General features: G+C 39.2%; 2 protein-coding genes across 4 annotated transcripts; one reads left to right on the top strand and one right to left on the bottom strand.

Annotated features, from left to right (window-relative positions):
- Positions 1–132: 132 nt before the first annotated feature.
- Positions 133–3,923, bottom strand: LOC116330517 (glutaryl-CoA dehydrogenase, mitochondrial-like). Its single transcript, XM_039613011.1, has 12 exons — positions 3,543–3,923; positions 3,126–3,234; positions 2,899–2,931; positions 2,636–2,776; positions 2,407–2,469; positions 2,121–2,291; positions 1,893–2,022; positions 1,400–1,616; positions 1,197–1,300; positions 951–1,076; positions 657–817; positions 133–455 (listed from the first exon to the last, which is right to left on the bottom strand). Exons 2-12 carry the CDS (start codon positions 3,226–3,228, stop codon positions 382–384), a joined length of 1,323 nt encoding a protein of 440 aa, XP_039468945.1. The 5' UTR covers positions 3,229–3,234; positions 3,543–3,923; the 3' UTR covers positions 133–381.
- Positions 3,924–5,330: 1,407 nt separating this feature from the next.
- slc44a2 (solute carrier family 44 member 2) lies at positions 5,331–26,981 on the top strand. Of its 3 annotated transcripts, none has more exons than XM_031754186.2 (22): positions 5,331–5,521; positions 15,490–15,538; positions 15,647–15,720; positions 16,991–17,075; positions 17,928–18,012; positions 18,116–18,235; positions 18,330–18,390; positions 18,476–18,602; positions 20,349–20,432; positions 20,586–20,698; positions 20,778–20,909; positions 20,996–21,095; positions 21,781–21,873; positions 22,007–22,091; positions 22,267–22,529; positions 22,723–22,817; positions 22,998–23,101; positions 23,193–23,266; positions 23,368–23,438; positions 23,544–23,632; positions 23,720–23,804; positions 24,050–26,181. In XM_031754186.2, the coding sequence occupies exons 1-22, from the start codon at positions 5,485–5,487 to the stop codon at positions 24,550–24,552; spliced, it is 2,529 nt and encodes an 842-aa protein (XP_031610046.1). In that variant the 5' UTR covers positions 5,331–5,484; the 3' UTR covers positions 24,553–26,181. The 3 variants fall into 3 exon arrangements, with proteins under 3 accessions (XP_031610046.1, XP_031610027.1, XP_031610037.1); XM_031754167.2 differs by lacking the exon at positions 24,050–26,181 and adding an exon at positions 26,188–26,981 and having other exon boundaries at positions 5,334–5,521; XM_031754177.2 differs by lacking the exons at positions 5,331–5,521; positions 24,050–26,181 and adding exons at positions 12,201–12,420; positions 26,188–26,981.
- The last annotated feature ends 262 nt before the right edge of the window (positions 26,982–27,243 follow it).

Raw genomic sequence — 27,243 nt, 5'->3', positions numbered from 1 at the left:
AAACTGTTGTCTTTACAGTGATCCCAGTGTGGGATTCTTTAGATTGAAATCAACCAATGTGACATGAAAACATTTGAGAATTCAAGACACATTATTTAGGGTCTTCAATTAAAATACACTCACATCTTCCTGTTTATTTCAAGCCATTTATTTACATGCATTGTCATCATAAATATCTCAGCTGGACCGTAAGCTATGTTAGGTTGACCTTTAATATTCACCTAAACGAGGCAGTAATATATTGCTTCCCCCAGTATGCTATAACTGTGAATATGATGAGGTGTTTGTGATGTATCCCACCAGGAATTGCTCTTAATATGAGGTAAATTAGTTGCAAAGTTCATCACTCCAAGTTAGTTTGAAGAAGATAGTGGAGATCATTTAGTTTTCCACAGTGAAAGACTGAAGTCCAGTAATCGCTCTGCCCAGGATCAATGCATGAATATCATGGGTTCCTTTAAAGAAAGTAGCGAAAAGGAAAAAAGGTCATAAGTTGTTTTCAAATACAAAAAATATCTCAAAAACAGTATAATACAGTTTAACAAGTAAACCAACAAGATTCAGTCGCTAATCTGTACATTTCTGACATCTAGTGGTAGACATATGTAACTTCTACTGAGTTTAAAAGCCTTTTCATTACTTTTAATTTTGCCTACCCTCATATGTATTGACAGCCTCCAAGTTCATGGCGTGACGGATGATGTGGTACTCATCCGAGATGCCGTTTCCTCCCAGCATGTCTCTGGCTTGTCTGGCAATATCCAGTGCCTTGCCACAGCTATTTCTCTTCAGCATGGAGATCATCTCCGGTGCTGCCCTATAAAGATGAGGAAGAAAAAACAAAAGAAAAAGTTCTTTAGTTGTTTTTTTTGTTTGTTTTTTGCGGGGGAGGGGCAGTAGAACAGCAAACAATAAAGCAGGCGGTGACACATGTGAAAGACAGCCCTCACTTCTTCTCATCAATAAGCCTTCCCAGGTGCAGGCATGACTGCAGCCCAATGGTGATCTCTGTTAGCATGTCAGCCATTTTCTTCTGCATCAGCTGGTTCCTGGCCAGTGGCACACCAAATTGGATTCTGTTTGGAGGATAGAAAGGTATGAGCCACGTGCGGGGAAAATGGTAATATGGATCTCTTTTCTCTCGATTTTTATGTCTGCCATGTTTTTGGGCAATGTCTGCGAACACAGTCGTGTACCTGTCCAGAGTGTACTGTCGAGCAGCGTGAAAGCAGAATTCAGCTGCTCCCAGAGCTCCCCAGGCAATACCATACCGGGCATTGTTCAGACAACCAAAAGGACCCTGTATACAAAGACAACAACAAAAATTTAAGCTACTAATATTCATACGAGCTGTAAAAATGAAGTTTGCCAAACTTCATTAGGTAAAGCATTAACTTACACCGAGGCCAGAGACTTTGGGCAGCAGGTTCTCCTCAGGAACTTCTACTTCATCCATCAGGATCATGCCAGTGGCAGATGCCCTCAGAGAAAATTTGCCCTCAATCTTGGGGGTGGAAAAGCCCTTCATGCCACGCTCCAAGATGAAACCCCGCACTCTCCCATCCTCACACTTCGCCCAGATTACTGCAATGTCTGCCACAGGAGAGTTTGTGATCCTAGGAAAAGATGTGGGAAAGTCAGTGTATTTGATTATTTAGGTATTTAAGTAATTTAGTTTCAAAGAAAGCAGCAGGCTTTGTCAGCAGGTCTAACTTATTACACGTTTACTTCTATATGATTAGTCATCAAATGGCAGACCTATTGTGTCCTCAGTATGGGGATCCACATAGTTCCAAGTTATATAAATTTATACAGGTCTGTGCTCCATTGTCTTATTTTTACTCCATGCAAGTTTCAAATCAATGAATCTTGTTCTATATGTGTCTATCTACCAGGTCTTAGCGCCACTGATGGTGAAGGTACCACTCGATGGGTTGTACTTGGCCTTTGTCTCCATACTGCTGGGATCACTGCCATGATTTGGTTCTGTCAAACCAAAGCAACCTATGATTTCTCCCCGAGCTGCAGAACAAATGAACACACACCACAGAAATAAGATAGATTTTAGCCCTTTACAAATTTTAAATGTCAAGTACAAGAGGAGATAATGTCACACTTACCAAGCCGGGGCAGGTACTTCTCCTTCTGGGCCGCTGTGCCATACGCATTAATCGGGTGCATGACCAGTGAAGACTGAACGCTCATTACAGACCGATATCCACTGTCCACCCTCTCAACCTCTCTGGCAATCAAACCATATGCCACGTAACTCGTACCTGCACAACCATACCCTGTAGTGTAAAGAAAAAAAAAACAACTTAAACAAGTAAGTCTAATCAGTGAAATATAACAAAAAGCAGGAAAAAAGGAGGGAGGGGGAGCATTAGTTTTTTCTGTTTGTTTTACCTTTAATAGTTGGGCCTAGGACTCCCAACTCTCCCATCTCTGAGACAATCTCACGGTGAAAATCTGTAGCATGGTGCATGTTAGAAAATAAGAAAATGACGAATATTTAGATGAGATTAATTTTACACACCTCAATGTAAAGGTGGATTAAAAGCCAGAAACTGAATTTTTCTGAATTATTCACGGTGTGCACAGTCTGAACCAAACATACTAATCCTGCTTAACTCACGTTCGTGTCTGTTGGCCATAAGGACACGCGGCATGAGTTTTTCCTGGCAGTAGTCCCGAAACGAGTCCCGGATCATGATCTCTTCCTCCGTCAGCTGACCCTCCAGGTCGAGAGCATCCCGCCAGCTGAATGCCACCTTGGCTGAGCGCCAGAACATTAACACACACACACATTCACTATGATTACATCACTATAATAGAACATATGAAGAAATCTGAGCCGATTGGATTCAGCTCATTAAGATTCACTTCAAAGTATCTTACCTGGCTTTGCCGGCTTTTTGGCTTCTTCAGCACCTAAAGGATGTAAATTTAAAGTGTTGTTGATCATCTGAGACAAATATAGAAAACATATTCATGTTTTTCCAGCTCTTATGTGTGCTTTCTTTTTCAGCACAACTAAACATGGCATTTCCTACCTCAAGACACCTTATAGACTGTGATTCCAAACTTTACCTCACCTTCCTGTGTATCTAAAATATGAGTCGTACCTTTTTGTGCTGCAACCACTGTGCCCTGAGCTCTGGATGAGGTCACAGCCACGGACATACGGCTGTTGGAGAGCAGACGTGTGAAGGCACTTCTGAGAGCCATTTTACTAAAGGGCGCAAAATAAAAGTAAATGCATATTAGTGTGTACACCTCACAGTTGTTGACACATTATTACGCAATAAGTGCAAGTTGTAGCAAAGTTACTTTTTGTGTTTGGGTATTATTATATTATCTTATTATATAAGGGGCAAACTTTGATGTGTAGTTTTTATTTGGGTTAAACAAATATGTTAAAAAAATGTTTCATCAGACATTTCCTTATAACCTGTGTAAAATACTTAACACATTTCTCCTTAAAGCATGCCACATACATCAAGATTAACTTATCCAAACAAAATACTTTACTGTAGCCTACCTTTTTTTCCCCTCTCAGGTGGGTGATCAGATTATAAGATGACTTTTCGATGGCGATATGAGCTGTGAAAAGTTGCTTAAGTAATAGCGCTACCGGTGAAACGTCACAGGTTTACGTAAAGTGTAACACGGGAAGACTTTTCCGCCATGATAGATGAGGCAAAACACTGAGCCAACGCATGACCGTAAAAGTAGTGCAACTCGTGAACATAACGCAACGGAGCTTGAAGAGCCTTTTGCGCTTGTAACAGATTTTATAACATAAGTGCGGGAAGTTTGAATATTGGAGGTGTTTGAGGCTGCTCCTACGCTATTTTTACACATGTGTGCGAAGTTTCAGCAGGTCTGCGGGCTGAATTTGGCACATATTTACGCACTCAAAATGGCGTGTGTGGCTGGATGGATGAGTTTGGGGTGTGGAAGGTGTTGGCCCAGCCTTCAAGCTCATTGGCCAGTAAAATGAGCCATGTGCAGAATGTTGACCCTGTACTGCAGTTTTACAAGTGGCAAGAAGCACATGTGTAGGTTACACTGTAGCTTTTAAGTTTGGGTAATATAAAGAAGGAAGGCAAAGAAATGAATCTGTAAAATGTAAATGTGCATCTGTAAATGTTTTTGGTGTTTTTCCTGCTCACAGAAAAAAGCCAATTAAATGAAATCTCAACCTATATATTTACAAATTTTAAAAAGAAAGAAATACCAGTGAGCTTTGTAAAATGTTGGATATTACAGTTGATTTGTTTGGCATGCTGGACTACAAAGCAATAAAGAACATCCTCGCGGTTTTCATAAGTAACCTGATAACGTGTCAAACGCTTTAATTATTTATTGTTTTCCTGGCAAACCTTTACATGACACTTTTGTAACCAAAGGTTGGTGCCTATTATGCAATTACAGTCTTTCCAAACTGTTCGTCTTTCAATCATTATTTAATCTTTCCAAGAATGTGAAAATTGGTTTTGTGTAACACAGCATATCTGTAATGTCAATACCTCCCGCGTGGAGCAGAGAAACAGCAGGCCAGCAGTTTTGCCAGTGATGCCCTTCTACCTTTACCCTTCTGATGAAAATGTGTTTCCAGGTCATAGTATCTTCCTGGTATCCGTGGGTTTCCTACTCCACTTTTCTATGAGCTTGAGTCTCCCATGTTATGAGTCAGTAAATGGTAATAATTATCTTACTTATTTCTTAGTAAAACATAATTTCTCAGACTACACGACTTAGCTGCGGTGGTGGAAGAAGAATCATTTACTAGGTTAAAGAGAATTTTCTCTTCATAGAGCCACACAGATTTGCACATTTAAGCCACGTTTACTTGTAAACACAGAGACTGAGGGTACTGTATTGACAAATTAGGATGTTCTGTTGGTGGCAGCCTCCCAGTTGATACTTTTTTCTTTTAAAGAGAAGATTGCAGATAAAATTTCACATTTTTATGGGGCACAAAGTTTCATTAATTTGAGGTAAATTTGACAAAAATGTATTTTTGATCACCGTGCTCTTTGTATGCGTCTTCTTTGGGAAGTAGTTCTCTTCGAATCTCAGCAAACGATGTAATGATGTCGAGACAAAATAAATAACTTAAAATAACTCCCGTATTATGTAATCGCGAAATAATGGTCTTTCTAAACGCGTTATGTTCTTTAAAAGCACATTGGTCTTTAAATTCTACACATTCCATTGCACAGGCTTTGTGCTCGTCAGGGTAATCCTGAGTGGCTGCAGCAGCTGTCGGTCAGCAGGCCCCGGTCTCTCATTGGCTGGCTCTCCTTTCCGTTAGACTGGAATGCGCTTTGCTCCAATTTGGCTTGGGATGGTCTCCGTCTTCAGTCTGCTGTGTGGCTGTTGCAGTCGGACACTGTTATTGATGTTTTTTTGCCTCGACATTTCCATGGAAACTGTCCTGGGTTAGGTCTGATCAGCAGCAAGCAGCAGTGCGTGAGAATGGAGATGGAGGAGAAAAACCCGGACCCCAAATACGGTAAGAACAGTTTGTTTTACGGCTTTCTCTTCGATCTTTCTTTGTTTTTTCTTTAAACGGGGGAAGAAATGGAAACAATGACTGCAATGGATGGATGGGTGTGGACCTCATGCAGATCTGGAGCTATCCACATCTTCAGCAACCGGACTATTTTTTTTCCCGATTTATCTTTAAACTCCTAGAAAACGTCCTTTAAGTTGCATTTAATTATTCAGTTTGCATTACACAGCGGGTGAAGAATACGTACTATAAATGGGTCGTTTGTTTGTCATTTAATTACAGCCTGTATAACAAACTAAATATAGCTAAAAAAAAATTGAACAAAAACTCAACGTAGTTAATTATTGCTCTTTCGGTTAATTAGGGGTAAAAAACCGAACTAGGTTGCCGTGTTTTTCCTTATTAGGCTTTATATGGAGGCGATTCTGTACTGCAGGAACACACAGAAACAGAGCACAGTGGAGAAGGAGAGCACATATGCTGTCTCCTGGGCTCCATAACCATTTGGTATTTTGTAGATTGACATATGGCTGCTTCATCCACAGATGCACACAGCCTTTTGCAAACATCCATTTCACAGATGTTCACAGCTTTTGTCTATTTATTACATTTTCGTACACTTAGTGAGGAAAAATCATCTTCTATATCAGCCAAATGTATGACTCATTGCAGATTATTATGTGCCACACATGCATTTTTTCCACCACCAACAAGTTAGCAGCCCACAGCAGCCTGGCGTGGTCTGGGCAGGGTTGTTATTCATATGGACTGTTGAGTCATGAAGTTTTTGTAACCACTGTTATTCTTTCTTTAATACTCCATGTCTACATTATTACATGAAAGGTTGTTCTTAGAAGGCTAAAAACCAAAGCACAATCCTCATGCATTGGGAAAACAGGCCTAATACTGCCTTACTATTGAGCTATTCCTTATTTCACAATGCAAATTGAAATGTTAAATCCACATCTTCTCCAGTCAACTCCCACAGTGGGCCATTTCCTTGTGGTTTTCTTGTTGCTATACAGTGATCTGTTTTCCTCAACTGCCCTCTCCCATGACTCAAAGGTCAAAGACCATAAGCCATTTAAACTCAAGATAAAGGTTTATATGACACCAATGTACAATACACATTTCAGCTCCTTAAAGTTTTTATTAGCAGTTTCAGTTTAAGCTGTAAGCAGTCACTGGCTTCTTACTACTATTGCCACATTTCCTCCATGTCTACGAAGGTGTGCGTGTTTGCAGGCAGGCCACAACCCGCTCTGCCTCGCCTGTGTTCAGCCTTGTCTGTACTACCCACTCAACAGATTTAGGCAAGCGATTTCCAGTCAGTATCAAGCTGGAAAATAAAAACAAACACACACACATACAGCTCTGTACACACACAGAGATGCCGCTGCCAATATTTGTCATTTTTGATGATCATTGATTTAGTTGGTTTTAGAAAATCTGCTTTTTCTTGAAGTCAAAAGTAGCAACTCTGAGGAGTAACAAGAAACAGCGATCAAAGCCAGTGGATGACAGATTTATGTAGCTCCTTAAAAACAGACTTTAATATGTTTCCTTGTTCCACTGACCTCATTAGTGGCTTCAGGAAAAGTATTTCCAGCAGTTACAGCTGCTTGGCACAGAAGGAAACAGTTTTACACAGAGTAGCTTCTGTCCTGTATTGTAATGATGTTCAATGACTCTGCGTGCCTGGAATATAAAGATAAAAATTTCAGGGATAAGCGCTGATGTGATGAGATATATTCAGAATGTCTCCTTGCGTGTGCAGTCTGTGAGCGTACATACAATCATGCGCAACCACAGTAGCCACTATCCCATTAAGGTAGGCAGGGAAAGGTTCATCTGATAACCCCTTTGGGCCCATTAGCGCATCATCAGTCATGACATCATCTCTCCCTTAAACACGCACACAAGCAAATACACACACAGAGTCACACACAGTACAATACAACTAAAGGCTGGATCATTGGCAGATGCTTTTAACCCGTTACTGACCTGAACCTGAGATCTGAAGGGCCTTATACATTTTCACAGCCTAGGTCCTGTGTAATGAAGTACCTGAGGACATCCGGTTACCAAAGTGAAAAAAAATATATGTATGTAGGGCTGCTCGATTCTGGCAAAAATGATAATCACGATTATTTTCACTGAAATTGAGATCTCGATTATTTGACGATATTTATTTAACAATAACAATGTATTGAATAATGGCTTTAAAGATTGTCAAAAATAATATAAAATAGTGTGCAAATACTGATTACAGTGCAAATGTTTGCAATATAAAAATAAATGAAAAATGTAAACATCTATGTTTAGTGAACTTCAAAATACTGCACAATATTTGATCCACGTCTGACTCCATGAAACCCATAATGTTTCCACCAATGTTCCTCTAATTTTTCATGTGTCTGAGCGAACACACAAACTCCCTGAGCGATCCCTTGGACCACTGTGAGCGACATCAGACGTGTGCACTGTGGTCACGCCAGCATCTAATCCATCCAAGTTACATGGTTTATTAAAATAATCAAACTACAGCACTTACATTTATGTTAGACTACTTTTAATTAACTGCTTTAGCCCACTTACAATGAAAATTTAAAAAATCTTGTTCATGACCTGTGTAGTATGTTAACACTATTGGAAGTAAAAATAACTTTAACTCCAATTTTGAAAACACAACTTTCTTTCTTTCTTTTTTTTTTCATAAAGCTCTGACTTGTATTATTATGAGTCTGTGGTCTGGGAGAGAGTCCTGTAACTCTCTGTCTGCCAAATACAGTATATAATGACCAATGCTGGGCAATTAATTATATAGTTACTACTTCAAAAAAGTAACTCAGTTTAGCAAACAAAGTTTTTTGCAGCTATTTATTTTTTTTAATGCAGCCAAGGCGTTTTTTTAAATAAACATTTCAAACTATTTACAGAACAATCAGCTGTTCTGCATCAAATCTGATGCCACACAAATTATTTGTGCCACTCCAAAAAATAATTTCTGTCCACTATGAGATAAAGGAGAACAACAGCCTGATACCTGCAGGCCTGACAACAGGAGATGTATCACTCCTGTAACACCTGTAACATTCAGCAGCCGCCTCATTGTTCTGACCATTGACTGTAGAAAACACAGTCAATGGTTCTGACACACAACAAAACTATTGACTACACTACACACTAACTACACAAGATTTGCGCTAAACGTCTCAAATCTCTCACATCTCAGAACACCGCCGTCACTCCTAAAACTTCCCCCCGTTTCTTAACAACTAGATGCTACGTTGCCATATCATTTTTTGATTGGTCGACACGGTACTTTTTTCGACCAATAGGAAAGGGTGGGGTTCTTTGGTTTTGTTTTTGCTCACAGGCGGAGAGTGCTTTCGAGCGTTTTCCTTATAAAACGCCGTTTTTACCGTTTCTTCCCGCAGTAAATATAAATAACGATAGTATTCAGGAAGAAAACCAAACATTGCAGATATTTTTATCATAACTCTGGTCTTACGTGGCCTATCAACACAATTTAAAAACTGGTATAAAGTCCACACTTTTTCCATCTGTCCTGCTCACATCTCCAATGGTTGTACACGTTGTCATTAATGTGGCTTCACTGCACATCAGCCACGCCGCTTTGCCAGCTAAAACACCGGTGTCGGCACATAAGGACGCTGTCGTAGCCTGTCAACGACGTTGATTGGCTGCGTATATACGAATGTGAATCGCATTATTGGCTGGACTATAGGATAAGGTGGCATCGTTCTAATCCCATACAGGAGCAGCCAGTCACTTACTGACTAACACTGCTAAAACAAAATTGTTAAAGTTTTAATTTTAATTTCAATTCAGGTTAGATTTTTTTTGTGCGCAACGCAGATTTTCTGTGCGCAGAGACCGTGCCAGCAGTGCGCAATTGCGCACGTGCGCAGCTTAGAGGGGACATTGGTTTCCACACCACTGTCTTTTCAACCAACGGCATTCTTTCTTCAGCAGCCATTATCCTCTCCTCTCCAAATAACTTCTGCTTAGCTTTCTGAGCTTCCCTCGGGTCGCAGAGAGGTGCGCTCGATTTGCCACACGGCTCAGTCATTTTTAATGATCGTTGAAAACCCAGATCGTAATCTAGATTAAAATTCGATTAATTGAGCAGCCCTATATGTATGTATTTTTAACCTTTTAAAAAAATGTGTTTAAGGTGGCAGACTGACATCACTAAACGTATTTGGTATTAATTTTGCCAATTACATAAACGAACAAGACGACTTACACGATTTTTGGCAGCCTGAACACAACAACAAGAAGAACAAATCTGCTCGCATGCTTTTCAGTACAATCAGAGATTGTTTTATGGACAAAACAGGCAAAGAGCCGCCTGTTCCTCCAGCTCTAATGGAGCTGTGTCTCACATTCACAGATGGCCCTACAAATGAAAGGCTGAAGGGAGAATCTCTTAATGTTTATCTTCAGAAGAGAGACAGAGGAAACTTTGTAGTGATGGCAGACTGTGCGGGGTAAAACTAAAAAACAACAATAATAAATGCTGGAGAAGAAATATCTAAACACTCTGTTATTTATTTATTTATTGCAACTCTTTTCTTTTACAGTATTCTTGCCCAGAATGAATATTCTTACACCAGTAGCTTTATAACAGTTTGGTAGTTTGATCTCTGGTCCATGGCTTAGCGGCTCTGCTTTCATTGGTAAATTTATGAATGAGAAACACACTGTAAAGTGTGTTGTAGATCCTAATAAAGGTTGAAAAGGTGCTAAGTATGTGTAGATCATTCAAAATTATGTCTCCAGTGGCCCCTACTCATTTCGTTTGAAGAGAAAAGGCGAATCTACTACTACTGTTCTTAGAAAAAAAATCGATGTACGTCACTGCTAATACAGGTTAAAATGCTTGATTCATAAGAACAAGGCTGATTTTTGTGGTCATGTCTATTTGCAGATGATGCCAAGATACAATGTTATGCCCAAGGCTAAAGTCACCCTTCATTTGTTTATATTTTGCTAGAAAAATGAGAAATGGGTGTAGCAAATTATCGAAACATCTGCAAACATTCATAGGGATACAGTATGTAAGGCAAAAACAGAACTTGCACCATTCTCATGGGTTTGAAAGTTAATATTTGACATAATGGCCTTTATTCTTCAGCGCACTCTGAACTCTCTTATGCCTGCATTCTTGTAATTACTTAAAATAGCTCAGGGTCAGATACATCTCTCAGGTCTTGTGTCAGGTCTTTGCTGGATTTTTTGGCTAATTCTTAAGGACATGACTTTCAGATAGTGTGCATCTGCTGTAGATGCTTTTTAAGCCTGCCACTTTATTTGTCTGTTTCTTTTCATCCTCTTTTTGTCAAGTTTCCTCTCATTTTTAAAAGACTGAGATATTTCAAGTCTCAAGTTAAGACTAGACTAAAAGTAAGTTCAACACAAAACAAAACAGCAAACATGTTTAAAATGACCCAATACGTGATCACATGAGAAGCTGTGCCAGAGTCTCAGAATGTGTAAATTCAATGCTAAAATCCCATCCGGCCATCAGCTTTGAACTGAGAACCTCTTTGCTTTGAAACAACCACAAGGTTTCACACATTGCACCACCAGTGGTTAGCAAAGTGGACTGGTTAGCTTTGAGAATATTTCACAAAGGTGGATTCGTTAACCTGTAACCCAGGAACTCAACTAGTGGTGTAAGTTTTACCATTATATTATTTTATTATTTTATATTATTAGTGTATTTTACCATTATATTGCTATTTATGAAGAAAAAAATGTAATCAAATGTACTGAGAATGTTTTAAGGTTGTTTTTTTTTATTTCAGATAAACTTCCTGTGAAATTAATAGTTTAGCTAAGACTTTATGTTCTGACTGCACCAGTCTGAGAGTGTTTAAAGAATGTTGTCAAGTTTCAGTTCATAAAATGTTCCCACACTGTTACAATCTAACACTGAGTGTGTATTTGAGGTCTGAGATGAAACATTGTTTCATTACGCGATTCTGAAACTGTTTTCTTAATGTTGCACTGAGAATGTTTTTCCACTGTAATCTGTCACATGCCAGCAGAGGTGGTCATGTGCCACCAGAGTGGGATGGCGTTATCTCTGATGTGCTTATCAGCTCATTGCTGTGTATATGTCAGACATGCACAGTGCATCAACATTTGCCATTGGATGACAGTGGTTATGATGGCTTTGTTCATTGTTCCGTTTGAAACCACTGAGAGGGGGGTGCACTCAGAATGCTGTAACAAACTGATAAATCGAAACAGAAAGCGGTCAAGTCGGCTAAAGTTTTACGAACAAACGACACAGTAGCTCAGGGGTGAGAAAAATTTTTTAGAGGTGGCAGTGCAGCTGCAGCACATGCAGACACACTCTGTAAAACACAGCTTATCTTGTTCATTCAGTGAACTGAGCTGAAGCCTGGAATAACCATTATGTTGTTCGGGTTAAAGACTGTTTGGATGTGAGAACAAGCACCTGCAACTGAAGCAAACACTCTCTGCAGCGAGATGTGTAAAACTAGCACATTTTAGTCTTTAGTCATGTTTTTGGCAGCTTTGGCAGTTATCAGGCGCCACAAGTCTCTGTTTATTTTGATATCCTGTCTCAATTTTCCCATCAATACTTTTTTGCTTCAATTGAGCTGACACAGCTTTTGCAAGGAGGAAACCCACAGAGTAAAAGAGGGAATTGGAGGTGAAGGCAGAGCTTTGAAATCTAAAATAAGGAAGTGAAGAGTAAGCACGCAAGCACTGTTATACAGGAAGGATCTTTAAAGAAACAACAGCAGAACACAGAACACTGAGACGTATCTGTAAAACCATCTGTAACACAAACTGAGAGCAAAACAGCAACGGAATGACAAAATATGATGGAAAAGGTAATACGCCACCCTGCATTTCTTACAAAACTGTGACTGAACGTCTTTTTGATAAACTTGTGAGATTGTTGTGTAATGGCTCTAATTGTGATGGCTAATGTACTGCTTCACTGCTAATAGGCATAGTTTGTCTCAGACAACGTGACGCTCTTTGGTCGTTCCTCCATTGTGTGAGGAGAGCATGTGTGTTTAAGTTCTGTATGTGTGCGTGTGTGCAAGGGAGAGTGTATTGTTTCCTCGGTAAGTGTAATGCAGTTAGAAGAAACAGCTGGGCTTGGCTCTAGTGCTCAGCCCATTGTTTGTGCTATAGATCCTTTAATAAAAGTATCTGTTTTTAAAAAAAATGTTAAAAACTGCTCAACTATAGATTTTAGGAAAAAAGGAGTAGGCCTGGTTGACGCTAACAGCAACAGGTCAGTATGAGTGACACATCACAGAGTCTGACATCAGTTCATATTTTAACAGGATGTAGCTTGTGTTTATTAGTGAGAAGTCTTTTCTCACTGTTTCTCAAAAACGTTGGCTTACACTTTTGGCTTCATTTCACTGTAACCAACGTGGGTTTGGTTGATGCTTCTCTCCCCTGTTGAGTATGAGATGTTTCCATGACGGCTGGCGATGTCCACAGGGAGCTCCCACTGTCACCGGGGAGCCATTTTGTGGGTTGCTAGGCATGACGGTCAGGCAGAAGAATCCTTTTGTTCTGTAGAAGTCACTACATGAACTCACTCTAATGAAATACTCCCTTGTACACATATATACATTCCACATAACAGCATTTTCTGCAACACTTTGGCCTGCAGCCTACCTGTAAATGTGTAGTAAATGTAGTGATTATTATTTCGTAGCTAGTTTCACTTTGGTTTAAACACCAGAGGCAGTGACAGCTATATTTTTGAATGCCTAGTTTTTTCTTATTGTCCAAATTTCATTTATTTATTTCACTTATTTCTTTTTGTGTAAAAATGTACCAAAAGCTGCGCACGTAAAGCAGCGTACGTCTTTCTCTTTTTCTCTCTTTTGTTTTTGTTTTGGTTCTTTTTTTTTTCTTTTTTTGCATTTCCACAGTAGACGGCACCGATACAGACAGGAAATGTGGTGAGAGACAAAGGGGGAGGATGTGCAACATGACTCCATTAAAAGGGCGCGCCTGTCATAAGTGTTTTTACCATAAGGCCAAAAAAGTGTTTAGCAGCTTTACTGAACACTTAGACAGGAAAGCTGCTCAACACAAAATAGGAAGCTTTTTTCATTACAATTATGACATATGCTATGTCAGTCATAGATAGTGCTATATTTAAAAAGAAGGCCCTTTCCTGATTTTTTGCATATTTGATGCCAAAGCTGTCAGAGCAGTCAGATTGCTTATTTTCCAGTCAGCAGTCCAAGACCCATATAATCAATCTGGTATTATTTTAAACATTAAATGCAGCAGATACAAATTACTGAGAAACAAGACTGTGCAACATTTTTGCTTCACCGGGAGTTTTTAATACTATGCTTTCAGCAAAAAAGAAATATGAAGACAAGACACGACAATGAAGGTTAAAAGGGGTCAATTGTTAAATGTGAAAAATAATGACCTGTGACTCAGGCTGGCTGTTGAAGGTTAGGATGGAGTGTTGCAGAAGAAGGAGGCATGTGAGCTGTTAAACTAATAAGCCAAGAAAGGAGGATAAATCTTGACATATTATGCTTGCTCCCAGCTGCATATTTTATGCGCTTTATTAGAGTAGCTTTGCATGATTCATTGCTTCAAATAATGCTTATTTATAATTTTTTATCTTACACTGGAGGCATACCCTCTGTTTGTCCTTTGCCAGAAACAAGCTCTCTTACCTATTAATAAAGTAGTAGTAATGCAGTATGTACTATTTTACAGAGAAAAAAGGGAAAATTAGAATAGGTCCCCTTTAAAAATCACATTAACAGAAGTAAACACATCTAAGAGGGCCTAGATATCTGAGTGAAACTCCCTGGTAGCTGAAGAGGCCGATGAGTGATGGGATGCAGATGTGCAAGTTGTTGAGGTGCCTCACCCACATGGGCGAGGCAAACTCACAAACACAGAGACGTACACAGGGGACAAGAAACACAGGGAATGGGAGGCAAATGGAAAGACGGGAGTCTTGGTGAAGACCATAAAATATTTATGAAAAATCATTATGGACTCTCAAAATAGCTGTAAATTATATATTATTTTTCTCTCATGCAAAATGTATCTTATATACTTTATTCACAATCCAAAAGCAAAGCCCAACAAGGTAATTGTATGCCTGTGTTATTAACTTTTAATACACGTTTGGTGGTGTAGTTGTACTGCCCCTTATCAAAATGATTTCTAAAAATGAATTCCAAGAAAATTTAAATTAAAAATAACCATGCCCTTAAAAGCTGTTAATTGTATAATTAATATAGACAGTGTATTCCAGATACATACTGTTGTACAAGTACACTGTTATACTGTGAAATTATATTCAGCTGTATCTCCCAGCTCTTTCAACTTGTGTCTGTCTCAGATAGATGACCGGTCAGCGTCAGAGCTGACCTGACTGTTGTCTATTCATCCATCGGGTCACCAGTCCAGTGCAGGGATAACACAGAAACAGCCTTTCACACTCACATTTACACCTACACCAACTTTAGAATCACCAGTTAACCAAACCACACTGTGGACTGTGGGAGAAAGCCAAGGCACCCCGAGAAAATCAGTTCAAACACAGTGAGAACATGAACTCCACGCAGAAAAGCCCCAGGCGGCCAGTTTTGAACGCAGGATGTTTTTCTCTTTGTTGTGATTGAACAGAGTTAACCACTGCACCACTGTGCTCAACTACAAACAGCAGATGTGGTTTACATTTTGAAAGACGACCATTAATCGAAGAATGTCTCTGAAATGAGAACAAATTGCGTCTGAAAGGAAACCTCAGGTTTCATTTCCCCAGGTTTAATTTTGGGATCAGTTCACCGCAGCCTTTATCAAGTATCAAGAGATTGAAAGCCAATCGAATCAAATCAAATTTCTAATAACAGGCATTAGTAAACCTGATGATCTGTTTCTATCCACAGGGGAGTCCAGAAAGTTTGATCCAAACTTCAAAGGACCGATCCACAACAGGTGAGACGTCTGCTTTGATTACTGGTGATCTTTTGCTGTCGGCTGTACATAGCAGACTTTAATGGCAACATTTTGCACCTGCTTTCCTTTCCTCTTTTCTTTCCTCAGGGGCTGCACAGATATCCTCTGCTGTATCCTCTTCATCTTAGCCTTGCTGGGGTACTTTGCTGTGGGTATCATTGGTAAGACTGATCTCTCATCACTATAGTGTGTGCTGAGCATTATTTATATTTAGGTTGTTGTGTTTTTTTTCCATACAAAATTTGTGCATGGGTGGTGTCTAATTTTGTTTATCAGAAGTGGGAAGTGAGGCACTACCTTGGGAGGAGTGAGACAAACTTTATTAACATGTAGTCCAAGCCGTGTGAAAATGCCTGGCATCAAGTGTTTTTACAGTAGCCAGTCTACATAAGCCAAGGTATAAATAAAATAGTTTCTGACTGGTTGTAATTCTACTGCCTCAAAGAAGGAAGTAAACATCCTGTTCAACATCTCTGTGCAGCTCTCCTCCATTGTGAGGTTTGATGAGACAGAAAGCTAATTATGAGCTCGAAACCAGAATAAACAAGTGAGAGTGAGTTTTCCTAAGGTTTTCTCATCATTAGGCACCACAGAGGTAACACTACCAATAACGGCTCCCAGCTACTTGCATTTTGGAAACACTTTAACTTGTGAAAATTCAGCCATTGGCAAAGTTATTTAGGTCAAAACACCTGCCCGTTTATCGTGCATCACGCGCACTGATTACTGCACACACTACAACATCTGTTTGCAAAGTAATTATTTGCATCATCTGCGACTTGAAGTCTTGCACATCGGCTACATTCCCTCCACCCGACCACAAGCCCCCACTACAACCAATACCTTTGAAAAGCAACATAAGTGGCCATCAGTTTTCAAGCAAAACATACAATGTACATTTACCGCTAAATTCTGTTTCATAACACATATTTCCAAACCTCACAGGACTTATCTAGTAATTTATTAGTGACTTCATAAACAGACTGCAGCTTAGGAAATCCAGGAAATGCCTCAGACACCACCCAGTGGAAGGAAAGATAGCTGAAGCCAAAGTTAGATGAAATAGATAACCGTTACACAACATGTTTTATTTTTATGTTATGACTTACACTGAGGATCACTCCAGTCTGTCCCACACTCTGTGTATGCTGTCAAGGCTGGAAGGTGTTTACACATTAAAGTCACAATACTGTGTATGTCTACTTTTCTCAGTCTTTCTTTTTAACTCCTTCATGAGGCCGTTGTCTAATTTAAGACCAGGACCCTTTTAAAACTCAGACTCAGACTTTAATTCAGAAATTTTCATATATCTGAATTTCTAAATGTATTGGAAGATGTTTATTTTATTTAAGCATGAAATAAAAGGAGCGTGCTCGTGAGGAATTTAAGATGGTATTTTATGTTTTTTACTTCCTGTTGTTCTCTTTGCAGCCTGGTCTCAGGGGGACCCCAGGAAAGTGATTTATCCCACAGACAGCAGAGGTCAGTTCTGCGGACAAGCTGGGACACCTCTGGAGTAAGTTACAGTGTAAAAGAGCATTTGTGTTCTTGATAACCTTCTATAATCGGATGATCTTAAGCAAGATAATACTATAATAACAACAATAAAAATAATTGCTTTAATCTCATACTCTTTATTTAGTGAGTACATTTATTTATGATGAATGCAGGTGGTCACAACAGTTAAATAAATGTTCAAAGTTACTTGTGTGGCCACTTTGATCAACACAGGCCACTGTAGCAAGCAGCAAATGCAATTATTTTACAAGTAATATGGCCTGTTTTACTAACAGCACACCCAAGGATTTGTTTGGAGGAAATACTGGTACTTCATTTGCATGTTACTCAGCCTGAATCATGAAATAATTGCAAGAAATTTCAAATTTTCTATTCTAATTCTAACTGGAGAGTTTATTGAATCTTCTCAAGTGTTGAGCAGGCGGGCGGCCCGGGTTCCAGTCCAACCCGCAGCCCCCTCTGCCGCATGTCTTCCCCTCTCTCTCTGCCCCTGCTTTCCTGTCCTCTCTTCACTGTGTCTATCAAATAAAAGTTGAAAAAGGCCCAAAACAAAAAACATTATTTTTAGCAACATTGTGATGAGGTTTTTCCCCTGGCACAGAGGAAAAAATCAGGCATTCTTTTGTAGATACACTAATCGATAGTGAAATCCAACAGGTGACCAGGAAACAAAACAAAACCACAAAAGATGATGATCACAGTTGCAGAAGAAACAAAGTTCCCTAAAACACATTGGATAAAATAGGAGTTCAAATCAAGACTTCAGAAACCATAGAGTTAGATTACAATGATTGCATCCTTATCGTCTATGAAGACCTAATAACATTGTCATTTCACTGTGACACAACAGGAAGAAACCACTTCTGTTCTACTTCAACATCCTGAAATGTGCCAGCCCTCTGGTGCTGCTGGAGTTTCAGTGTCCCACCACACAGGTCAGAAGCGGCACTCACTTTATTTTAAGTTGTTCTCAGGCTACTCTAAAGTGTTCAAGTTACGCCGTTAAATGTTAATGTCTTTGTTGTTTTGTGTGTCCAGTTATGCGTGGAAAGCTGTCCTAATAGGCATCTTACATTGATAAAAGCCAAGGTAGGAAATAAAGATGACCAGGAATACTACAAAAAATACTGCAAGGAAGACGTGGACTTCACTGGACTGGTAAGCATTCAAATAATTTGATTATTTGTATTGTACACATGTTTTAAGTGGTTCTACTAAATGTGGAGTAAATGAACTGTTTTCCATTATTCAGAGTCCGCCACAGATCCTTAAAGATGGCTTGTGTCCTGCTATGCTGATGCCCAGTAAAGCCTGTAAGTAAGATTCTCTGTGTTAAACTGTTTTAAAGGACTTTTGTTTCTGCAGGTAGTGAAACTAATAAAACCCCTCCCTCCACAGTCACGCGCCGGTGCCTTCCTGCTTTGGCAACATTAAAAGGTGGTGTTGTGGTGGTGGGCAACGAGACGACTTTCGATGATGGCAATAGTGGCACTGTCAATGCCAGTGATGTGCTGGAGGCATCAAAGTGAGTGTTTTTCATTGTATAGCAACATGTATGTGCAGCATGTTACTATTTTATGTTGTCCTAAACCCATAAATCATAAACAACAAAGTGTGTGAAATGAGTTTGACCAAATCAAACTTTTTTTCATATTTGTGTTGGAAACGCACTTCTTTGTTCATTCAATTTAATGTTTGATTAGCTATCAGAAAATACTTGGTAGCTAGTTTGATGATTAATTCATTAATTCAATATCTGCTGGCCTTAAGCTGTAAGCGTAACACTCTTTCAGCCCTGTCCAACCGCTGTTTAGTGAATGATTGCTTGTTTTCAATGACCTTGGCACTTATCATGCTAGACATGAGGCATATCAGCTTATCAGCCCCCCTTCACATCTCACTGCAGTGACTCTGGCTAAAGCCTCTGTGTGCTTCACTTCTGCTCTATTTGTGTTTACCTCAGAGGGTCCTTGTGTTACTGTTTTCCTTCTTGCTCTCACTGCAGGGAGGTTTTCAGTGCTCCCTGTATGTTATTCATGAAGATGATGAGTAATACTTCCTGTTATTTTCTTGCAGCAGACAGCTTCCTAGAGCTGGATAGCTTCAAGCTTCAATACTAAATTGTATATGGCATATTCTATTGTGAGAAGTGTAGAAGTGTAGAGCAACTTAATGTTATTTGTTTATGTCAGATATATTGTCATATAAATTTATAACTTAATTATTTTGTCTGGTGACAGCTATGCTTGATTTATTAATCTTAGTCTATTAGTTCCTCAGTATAGGTGTCTAAAGCTAACAAAAGGTTATTGGACAGCTAACTTTAAATGTTGAATATTCAAACATCACTGGAACACAGGAAGTGGTGTAAAATCCAGATCATAAATGACCTAGCATGAGATCATCAGGTAGTGATTCATCAGCATAGCAAACAGTACAGACAATAGCTAGGAGAAGGGTCCAAAACTACTGAGTCCATGCACAAAAGAACACACAAGGAATTCCCTTGAACAAAATAAAGCAAAGTCCTGTGAAATATAACAAGAAATAACTGAACAAAACCCCAAACGTCCTTTTAGCCTCTGATGAAGGTCAGTCAACCTTTAGAGGAAGCTTTCTGTCTCTTAAACCTTTTTAACCTATGGGTAGTCACTCTAAAGTCATATCATGTCAGGGTAACACTACTAAATGAAGTTAGTGTTTAGCTGTGTGTAGCTGGCAAAGCAGTCCTCTTCATTGTTTCAGTACGTTTTTACAGACAGCTGCAGAATGGTGGTAAACTGAAAAGACAAAATGTTTCTGAAAATGTGTTAAAATAGCAGAGAGCTTATGAGGAGATATATTTCAGTAATTGATCGGCTCATGTGGACATGTGCAGAGGAGACAAAGTGGATACATTGGGCAAAGGATGTCAAATATAGAGCTGCTAGGCTGAAGAAAAAGAGGAAGAGGCCTCAAACAAGGTTAATGGAGGTAATGAAGGATGATATGAAGATGGTTGGTGTGACAGAAGAGATAGGGAGGCAGATCCACTGTGGTGACCTGTAAAGGGAGCAGCTGAAAGAAAAAGCAGAAGAAGAAGATCAGTTTGTTTACATGACTATTTTTGACTTTTTGAGTAACCTTTTCTTATATTTTGTGACTTTTAGGGCTCTATACAACATGTGGTTCTTTTAAAGCATCCGTTCTCTAATAAACACAATATTTCTAATATGACAGTTGTAAGGATTATATATGGCCATGTTTTTAGGCTCATTTCATTTTGTTACAGGAAGTCAAACATAGCTGTGGAAGCTCGTCAGGTCGCTATGAGAATCTTTGAGGACTACACTCATTCTTGGCATTGGATATTACTGTAAGTCTCCCTACTCTCTGCTATCACAGTAATAGACTAAATGTTCAATCACAGAACTAGATAACTTATAAATTAGGATATAAAACCAGAATATATAGACAAAACACCTTCATCACCAAGTCATTAACCATAATATGTGTCCAACCTCTCCAGCGGTCTGGTGATAGCCATGGTCGTCAGCTTGATTTTCATCGTCCTGCTGCGATTCTTGGCTGGCATCATGGTCTGGATCATGATTATTTTGGTTATCCTAGTCATTGGTTATGGTAAGTCCTTAGCTTCTGACAAAGTTAAAGATTGTTCTGACTGAAAAGAAGGTCAGCCAATTAACTTGTCCATTTTTAGGCATTTTCCACTGTTACATGGAGTTTGCCAGCTTGAAGGGTGAGCCTGGTGCTGATGTCACCATCCGTGACCTGGGCCTGCAGACGGACTTCTCTGTCTACCTGCAGATCAGGCAGACATGGCTGGCTTTCAGTAAGCACAGACACACTTTCATTCTTTAGCATGTCTGTGGATGAAGACTTGACAAATCCCATTAATCTGTTGTGTTCTGTTCGCAGTGATTATCCTGGCTATTGTGGAGTTCATTATCATCCTGCTACTCATCTTCCTCAGGAAGAGAATCCTGATTGCCATTGCCCTCATCAAAGAGGCCAGCAGGTCAGTGTGAAATGTGATTTACACCAGGATCTCCCTGTTCTGTTCTCCAGGTTAAAATTGAAAAATAACCAGATCTGCTCACATATTTTAAAAGTTAGGAGTAGATCTGACAACAATGCAGTATAATGGATTCAGATGAGAATTATCCCTCGCTGTTTTGATCTTACAGTATGCAGCTTTAATGTTGCACACCTCATCTTTAGCCTGGCATGACTAGAAATCAGATGACATTTAATGAGTTTAAATGCCAGCTGTTACGCTAGAGTACGCCTGTCTAGTGTTAAACAGCTGAGAGAAAACAGAGACAAAATTAACCACCAGTGGGTGAATGTAGCAGAGTACGTCACTGCTTAAGAATCAGATATTTCCTTTATGACAAACCTGAAGACTAAATATAGCTCAGCGGACATGCATTCATAAGATGTGCATGAAGTATTTCTGTCCCAGCAAGTGTTAGGCAATAATATGCAAATGCTGTAATTATAGCTGGCGCTAAAAGACTCATTGCATTTGTTTCCTTAATAATAAAACATCATTGTAAATCAGCGTTACCTCTCCTGCTATACAGTATTACAGTCCTAAAACGAATGTATTAAAAAAAATGTGTTGGACACATGTAACATATTTTGTGTGAATTTTGACATGATGTTTGTTTTTAAAAAATGCATGCCATTTTCTTTGTCAGAGCTGTTGGCCACGTTATGTCATCGCTGTTCTACCCACTGCTGACCTTTGCCCTTCTGGCTGTGGTGATCGCTTACTGGGCCATTACTGCTGTGTATCCTTTCAGTTGTCTATGATAATCAAAGATAATCCAAACCTAATTGTCTCCTTTCATCACGGTAGCAGGTATAGCATGACTTTTAAGCAAGGATGTACTTTGCATTCTTCTCCTTGACATGTCTGAACAGCTTCTTATCCACCTCTAATGAGCAGGTGTATAAAGTTTTCAACACCTCTAACTGCTCATTCTCACGACAGACCTGTAACCCCAAGGTATGCTTCTAAATGTCACTTTTCTGTTAAATTAGCCCGCTAAAGATATTGTAGGTGGAAAGGTGGCAAAGTTTTTGGTTGGAAAGAAACACCCGTTTACCTGCACAGCATCATAGATCACAGAATGAATGATGTCTTACAATATGCCCCTTCTCTCTCTTTCTCTTGTTCAAAGACATTCAACTCCTCCAATGCATCACTTGCGTGTCCAGATGCAGAGTGCCTGTTTGCTTTCTATGGTGGTGAGACACTCTACCATAAATACCTCATCCTCTTTCAGTTCTACAACGTCTTCCTTTTCTTTTGGTGTGCAAACTTTGTGACGGCCTTGGGCCAAGTCACTCTGTCGGGTGCATTTGCATCATATTATTGGGCCTTCAAGAAGCCTGAGGATATCCCTGCCTACCCCATCTTCGCCTCTCTTGGAAGAGCCCTAAGGTTAGAAAGTACATTGTTAATAATAACAGTTTTTGTTTTGTAGAATTGTTTTAGCGCAGCTTGAAAGTCTTACACAGTAAGAAAGCTACAAAGCTGACAGGAAGTTGTTTTCTCCAAAATGTTTAAACTTTTGTTACCCTAAGATATATTGACTGATGCTCACAACTAACCTCTGTTTCCTTGTGCTGATTAGGTACCACACAGGGTCTCTGGCGTTTGGCTCTCTCATCCTGTCTTTAGTCCAAGTTATCAGGGTCCTTTTGGAGTATCTGGATCACAAGTTAAAAGGTGAGCTATAACATGTTGCATTTGCCTTTTGGTCTCTGTTTATTGTCTTATAATTAAAGTCTGTGTTTATATGCATTTACATTGTTGATACAGATTGTTAAATATACATGCAAAGTGCAAGCTTGTGTCGTACCAAAGTACTTGATTCTTATGTTGTCATAAACTGTTCCTGCTTCTAAGGTGCTCAAAACAAATTTGCTAAGTTTCTGCTAAGCTGCTTGAAGTGCTGCTTCTGGTGTCTGGAGAAATGTATCAAGTTCCTGAACAGAAATGCATACATCATGGTGAGTTCCTGTAACTGGACACAGCTGCCTGACAGACCGTCTCAACCGTTAAAGCACTTCACAATCATCTTTTTAAATTTTTTTCCTCTAGATTGCAATCTATGGAAAAAACTTCTGCACCGCAGCTCGAGATGCCTTTTTCCTTCTCATGAGAAACATTATTCGGTGAGATTTCATTATATAGACACCATTATTGTTATTTATTTTATTTGCTATTTGCTATTCTTAGTGTGTTTTAATTCAACACACTCTCATATTCTGCACAGGGTGGCTGTTTTAGATAAAGTGACCGACTTCCTGCTGTTCCTTGGGAAGCTCCTTATTGTTGGCATTGTTGGTAAGAGAGTTTTTTTTTTTTTTAATTTTATTTTTAGATCCAACTGCAGAGAGAAAAGTCTGCCTTTCTAGTGTAGTTCTACTAATTCACCTTTTTCCTGCATAGGGATTTTCTCTTTCTTCTTCTTCTCCGGAAGAATCAAAGCTGTAGAGCAGGCTGCTCCATCTCTCAACTACTATTGGGTCCCAATACTGGTAGGCACAATTATATCAATAAGGTTTGGTGTTAGTCTTCAGTTTGTCTGTGGCCATTTAATGACATGTGTGACTTTCTTCTCTTAGACAGTGGTAGTGGGATCCTACCTCATCGCCCATGGCTTCTTCAGTGTGTATGCTATGTGTGTGGACACACTTTTCCTCTGCTTCTGTGAGTAATTTTTGCCAAATATCCACATTTTCTCTCTTCCTTTTTTATAAACAGCTGTCTAAATGTGAGCTGCTGGGTTCGTCTTCTTCTGAACAAGTTTCTGACCTTTCTTCTCTTTCTCTCATTTTTCCTATTAATTTCACCTTACTTTAAACCCTACATGTTTCCGTTCTTTCACCTTTTCATTTTCCCCTTGATTTTCCATTAACCCATTCAAAAACACAACATACCCATGCACTTATAAGGTGAGGACTTGGAAAGAAATGACGGCTCTTCTGAAAGGCCTTACTTCATGTCCCCTGAGCTGCACGATATCCTCTCCAAATCAAAGCCGGTGGAGGAAGATCGCAATGGTGTTGAGCAGGCGGATGCTGCGAAACAAGTGGACGAAGTTAAAGTGGAGGAGGAAACACCTCTTCAGCAGCAGGATGGAGAAATACAGCTGAAAGAACAGACAGAGCTGAAGGGGGAAAATGAGGAGGAGCAAGCTTGGCAGTCAAAGATAGATTCTGACGAGTCAAAAGAGGAGAAGACGGAGGAACAAAAGATCAGTCTGGAAGATGAGACTGAAAGGAAAGAAGAACCAGAAGTGAAAGAGATGTCAGAAAAGCAGGAGTTGAAAGCGGAGGAAAAGGTGGAGGAGGTGTCCGCTGCACCTGTGGAGGCAGAGAAAGAGGAGACTGGTGAAAAGAATGAGGAAAAAGAGGAGACTAAGGAAGAAAAACCTTCATCTGGACCACAGGAGTAGATGTTGCAAACCACCTGAGGCTCAGAAAATCTCATAGAGCATAAAGAATGAAAGATGTGTAACTGCACCTTTGTGATATGGACCTGTTAAATGTACGCCATACAACAAGCTAAAGTTTCAGATTGCCTTGCTATGTGAGTATAGGAGGGATGTCCACCTGGAGAGGGTTGAAGGTTTGAAGCAGGTCAAAAGCCCAGTGCATCTCTGTAGCTTGAAAAAAAATACAAAACGCTCTCTTGTGTTGGTTTTAGAACAGTGTTGGTTTTTATATCGTGAAGATCTGTTGAACATTGTGAGTGCTGAACCTGTGCCTGATTACTGTCACTAATATTTGTTGTCTTAATGCTGTTAACAAATGCACTACAGATACACTTAAGTACCGTGTTTACAGTCAGAACAAACACATCTCAATCAAAGGTGAATCTCTTTCACTGTTTACAATAATACCAGCTGACGCCAAAATGTTAACAGACATATTTGATATACTGTATGAATATTGGATTTTTTTCCCCTATGGAACTTGTACATATACGGTAGTGTACATCTGTTATGTATTTTTTGGCTTCAGTCAAGTGGAGATCCTTGCAGAGAGGGGTTCCATATATTGTATTTCCACCTACTTGCCTTGGTATTTTGGACTGACGTAAGTGCTGTGATTGTGTCGCCATGATGAAGCCATCATGACCTCTCGGACTCTACGAAATCCCCAGTTTGTTTACTGATGCCTCCTGCCTTGCTCTGTCCCTCCCCTTAAATCTTTCTCTCTCTTTAAGCACTGCATGGTACTGACATGACCTTCTGAATGGTAACTAACATCTTAAGTCTCTGGATGCTTTTGTACCTTTTTCTTGTCACTTTGTGAAAGATCTAAATCGTTTTTCCACTAAATTTTCTGATGACATTCCGTCATTACTGCGTGTCAATCTTGATTAAAGGTGATTGTATTTTAATCGTAGTAGTTCAGAATTTCGAGTTTGGTTGGTGTTTCGAAGCAGGTGAGTTTTCATGTGAAATAAATCCCTGGCAATGATTTCACCTTTAAAGCACACAGCAACAAATTTTACATGCCAAAATCAGTTTGTATAAATTTCTCTTCTTCCTCCTTCTTAAAATAAGTATCACTTGAATAAATCTACAGTTGGGCTTTAGATACTTAAATCAGAATATATCTCTCTTTGTTATTAAGAGCATTTTCTTCACAATTGTTTCCCATTTATAGCTTGTGAGCTCTTAAAAGAAGTGGCATCGTGTATACATTGTGACCCTTAATCACATGCTATTGAATTTTGTGTGGAAGTTACTTGTGAACAGTTTGAACTAAGAGATACATGATGAGGTACATGAAGAAAGGAATGAGAAAAGTAATTAAAATAAACGATACATTGTAACCTAAATGTGCCTTTTCCCCTTTTTTTCCTTTTAGTCATGTCATTCTGGGTTTTTTAGGAGTATTTAAAGGATCCACCCACCTAATTAGATGATACTCAAAGCAATTTACTTAAGTACACCTTAGGGGGCTGTAAGATGAAACTGATGGCAGATAGACGATGCATAAATACAAGAAAGATAGATTACAGATCTGTGTTGGTGTGTGTGAGAAAATTGTTTCTCAACTCTCTCTTGTCCATGTCGCAGTGGAGGACCTGGAGCGCAATGATGGATCACAGGAGAGGCCGTATTTCATGTCACAGGACCTGCTCACACTCCTCAAGAAGTCTAATGAAGACTACAAATCAATGGACTAAGCCTCAGTTTGTATTCATGGGTGTATTATTCTGTGTGTGTGTGTGTGTGTGTGTGTGTGTGTGTGTGTGTGTGTGTCAAGTTAAAAGAACAAAAGGAGGAATTACAGTGCCATTTCATTTGTACATAAACAGTGTATTTGTATCTAACTGTCAAATCGGATTCATATATATTGTTTTTATGATATTACTCTTAATTATCTCTCTTTACCTGCATGCACAGGTTGAAATTTATTACAGAAGGAATATGGGAGCTGGAGTTACAGATGATAAGCCCTGTTGCCTTAAGAGCTATTGCTTTCTGTTTTATTGTATATTTTGGATTTTTTTTTATTGATTTTATGTCTGTATGGAAGTTTCAAAGGGTCCAGTTTATGGAAGATTGAGTAAAGCTGTGCTTTATTAGTTTAACTAAGCATATTGCACTGTTTAAAAATTAACTCACCAAAGCTTAACTGCAAGTGATTAAAAGCTTAGTATGATAACCAAAGAGATTACAAATGACCCAAGTGGTTTAACCTGGATATAGACTCAACATTTTAATAGCTTTGTCTTTATTCTTTTTTGTGTGTCATACATGCCACTGAAAATGAAACATGTTCATACTGTGTGAATTTTGACTTTGTAAAAGGTTTACATTGTCTTTCCTTTTGTATTCAACTAATAAATGTTGGTTTTGACATCGTCCTTTTTTGTTTTTATTGTTTTGTTGGTTTCTTTAAGCTTTTCTTTAACGTGGATTATCATTATGATTGATTTACTCAGTTCAGCTGTCCATTACTGTGTGTTGTTGCTTGATAATGTTGGCAAATAACAGTAATATTTACATAAAATGAAATAGCATATACAAAGTAATTTTATTTTTGTAAATATCTTTATCTTGGTAAAAACTACTACACTATAACAGGGAACAAGTTGAGAACCGTCTCTACGACGGCCGTCGAGCCGT

The sequence above is a fragment of the Oreochromis aureus genome, linkage group 6, assembly GCF_013358895.1.
Source record: "Oreochromis aureus strain Israel breed Guangdong linkage group 6, ZZ_aureus, whole genome shotgun sequence".
NCBI lineage: Eukaryota > Metazoa > Chordata > Actinopteri > Cichliformes > Cichlidae > Oreochromis > Oreochromis aureus.
Note: the sequence above shows the minus strand (reverse complement) of the source record. Positions and strands in the feature narration are given on the sequence as shown.

Bases quoted from the DNA above. Each gene is read 5' to 3' on its own strand.
- LOC116330517 (XM_039613011.1), bottom strand. From the start codon at position 3,228: ATGGCTCTCAGAAGTGCCTTCACACGTCTGCTCTCCAACAGCCGTATG. The intron at 1,077-1,196 runs GTACACGACTGT...TCCTCCAAACAG, and splicing joins CGACAGTACACTCTGGACAG to AATCCAATTTGGTGTGCCAC. The intron at 456-656 runs GTAGGCAAAATT...CTTTCTTTAAAG, and splicing joins GGCTGTCAATACATATGAGG to GAACCCATGATATTCATGCA.
- slc44a2 (XM_031754186.2), top strand. From the start codon at position 5,485: ATGGAGATGGAGGAGAAAAACCCGGACCCCAAATACG. The intron at 18,391-18,475 runs GTAAGTAAGATT...CTCCCTCCACAG, and splicing joins GCTGATGCCCAGTAAAGCCT to TCACGCGCCGGTGCCTTCCT. The intron at 22,092-22,266 runs GTATGCTTCTAA...TCTTGTTCAAAG, and splicing joins GACAGACCTGTAACCCCAAG to ACATTCAACTCCTCCAATGC.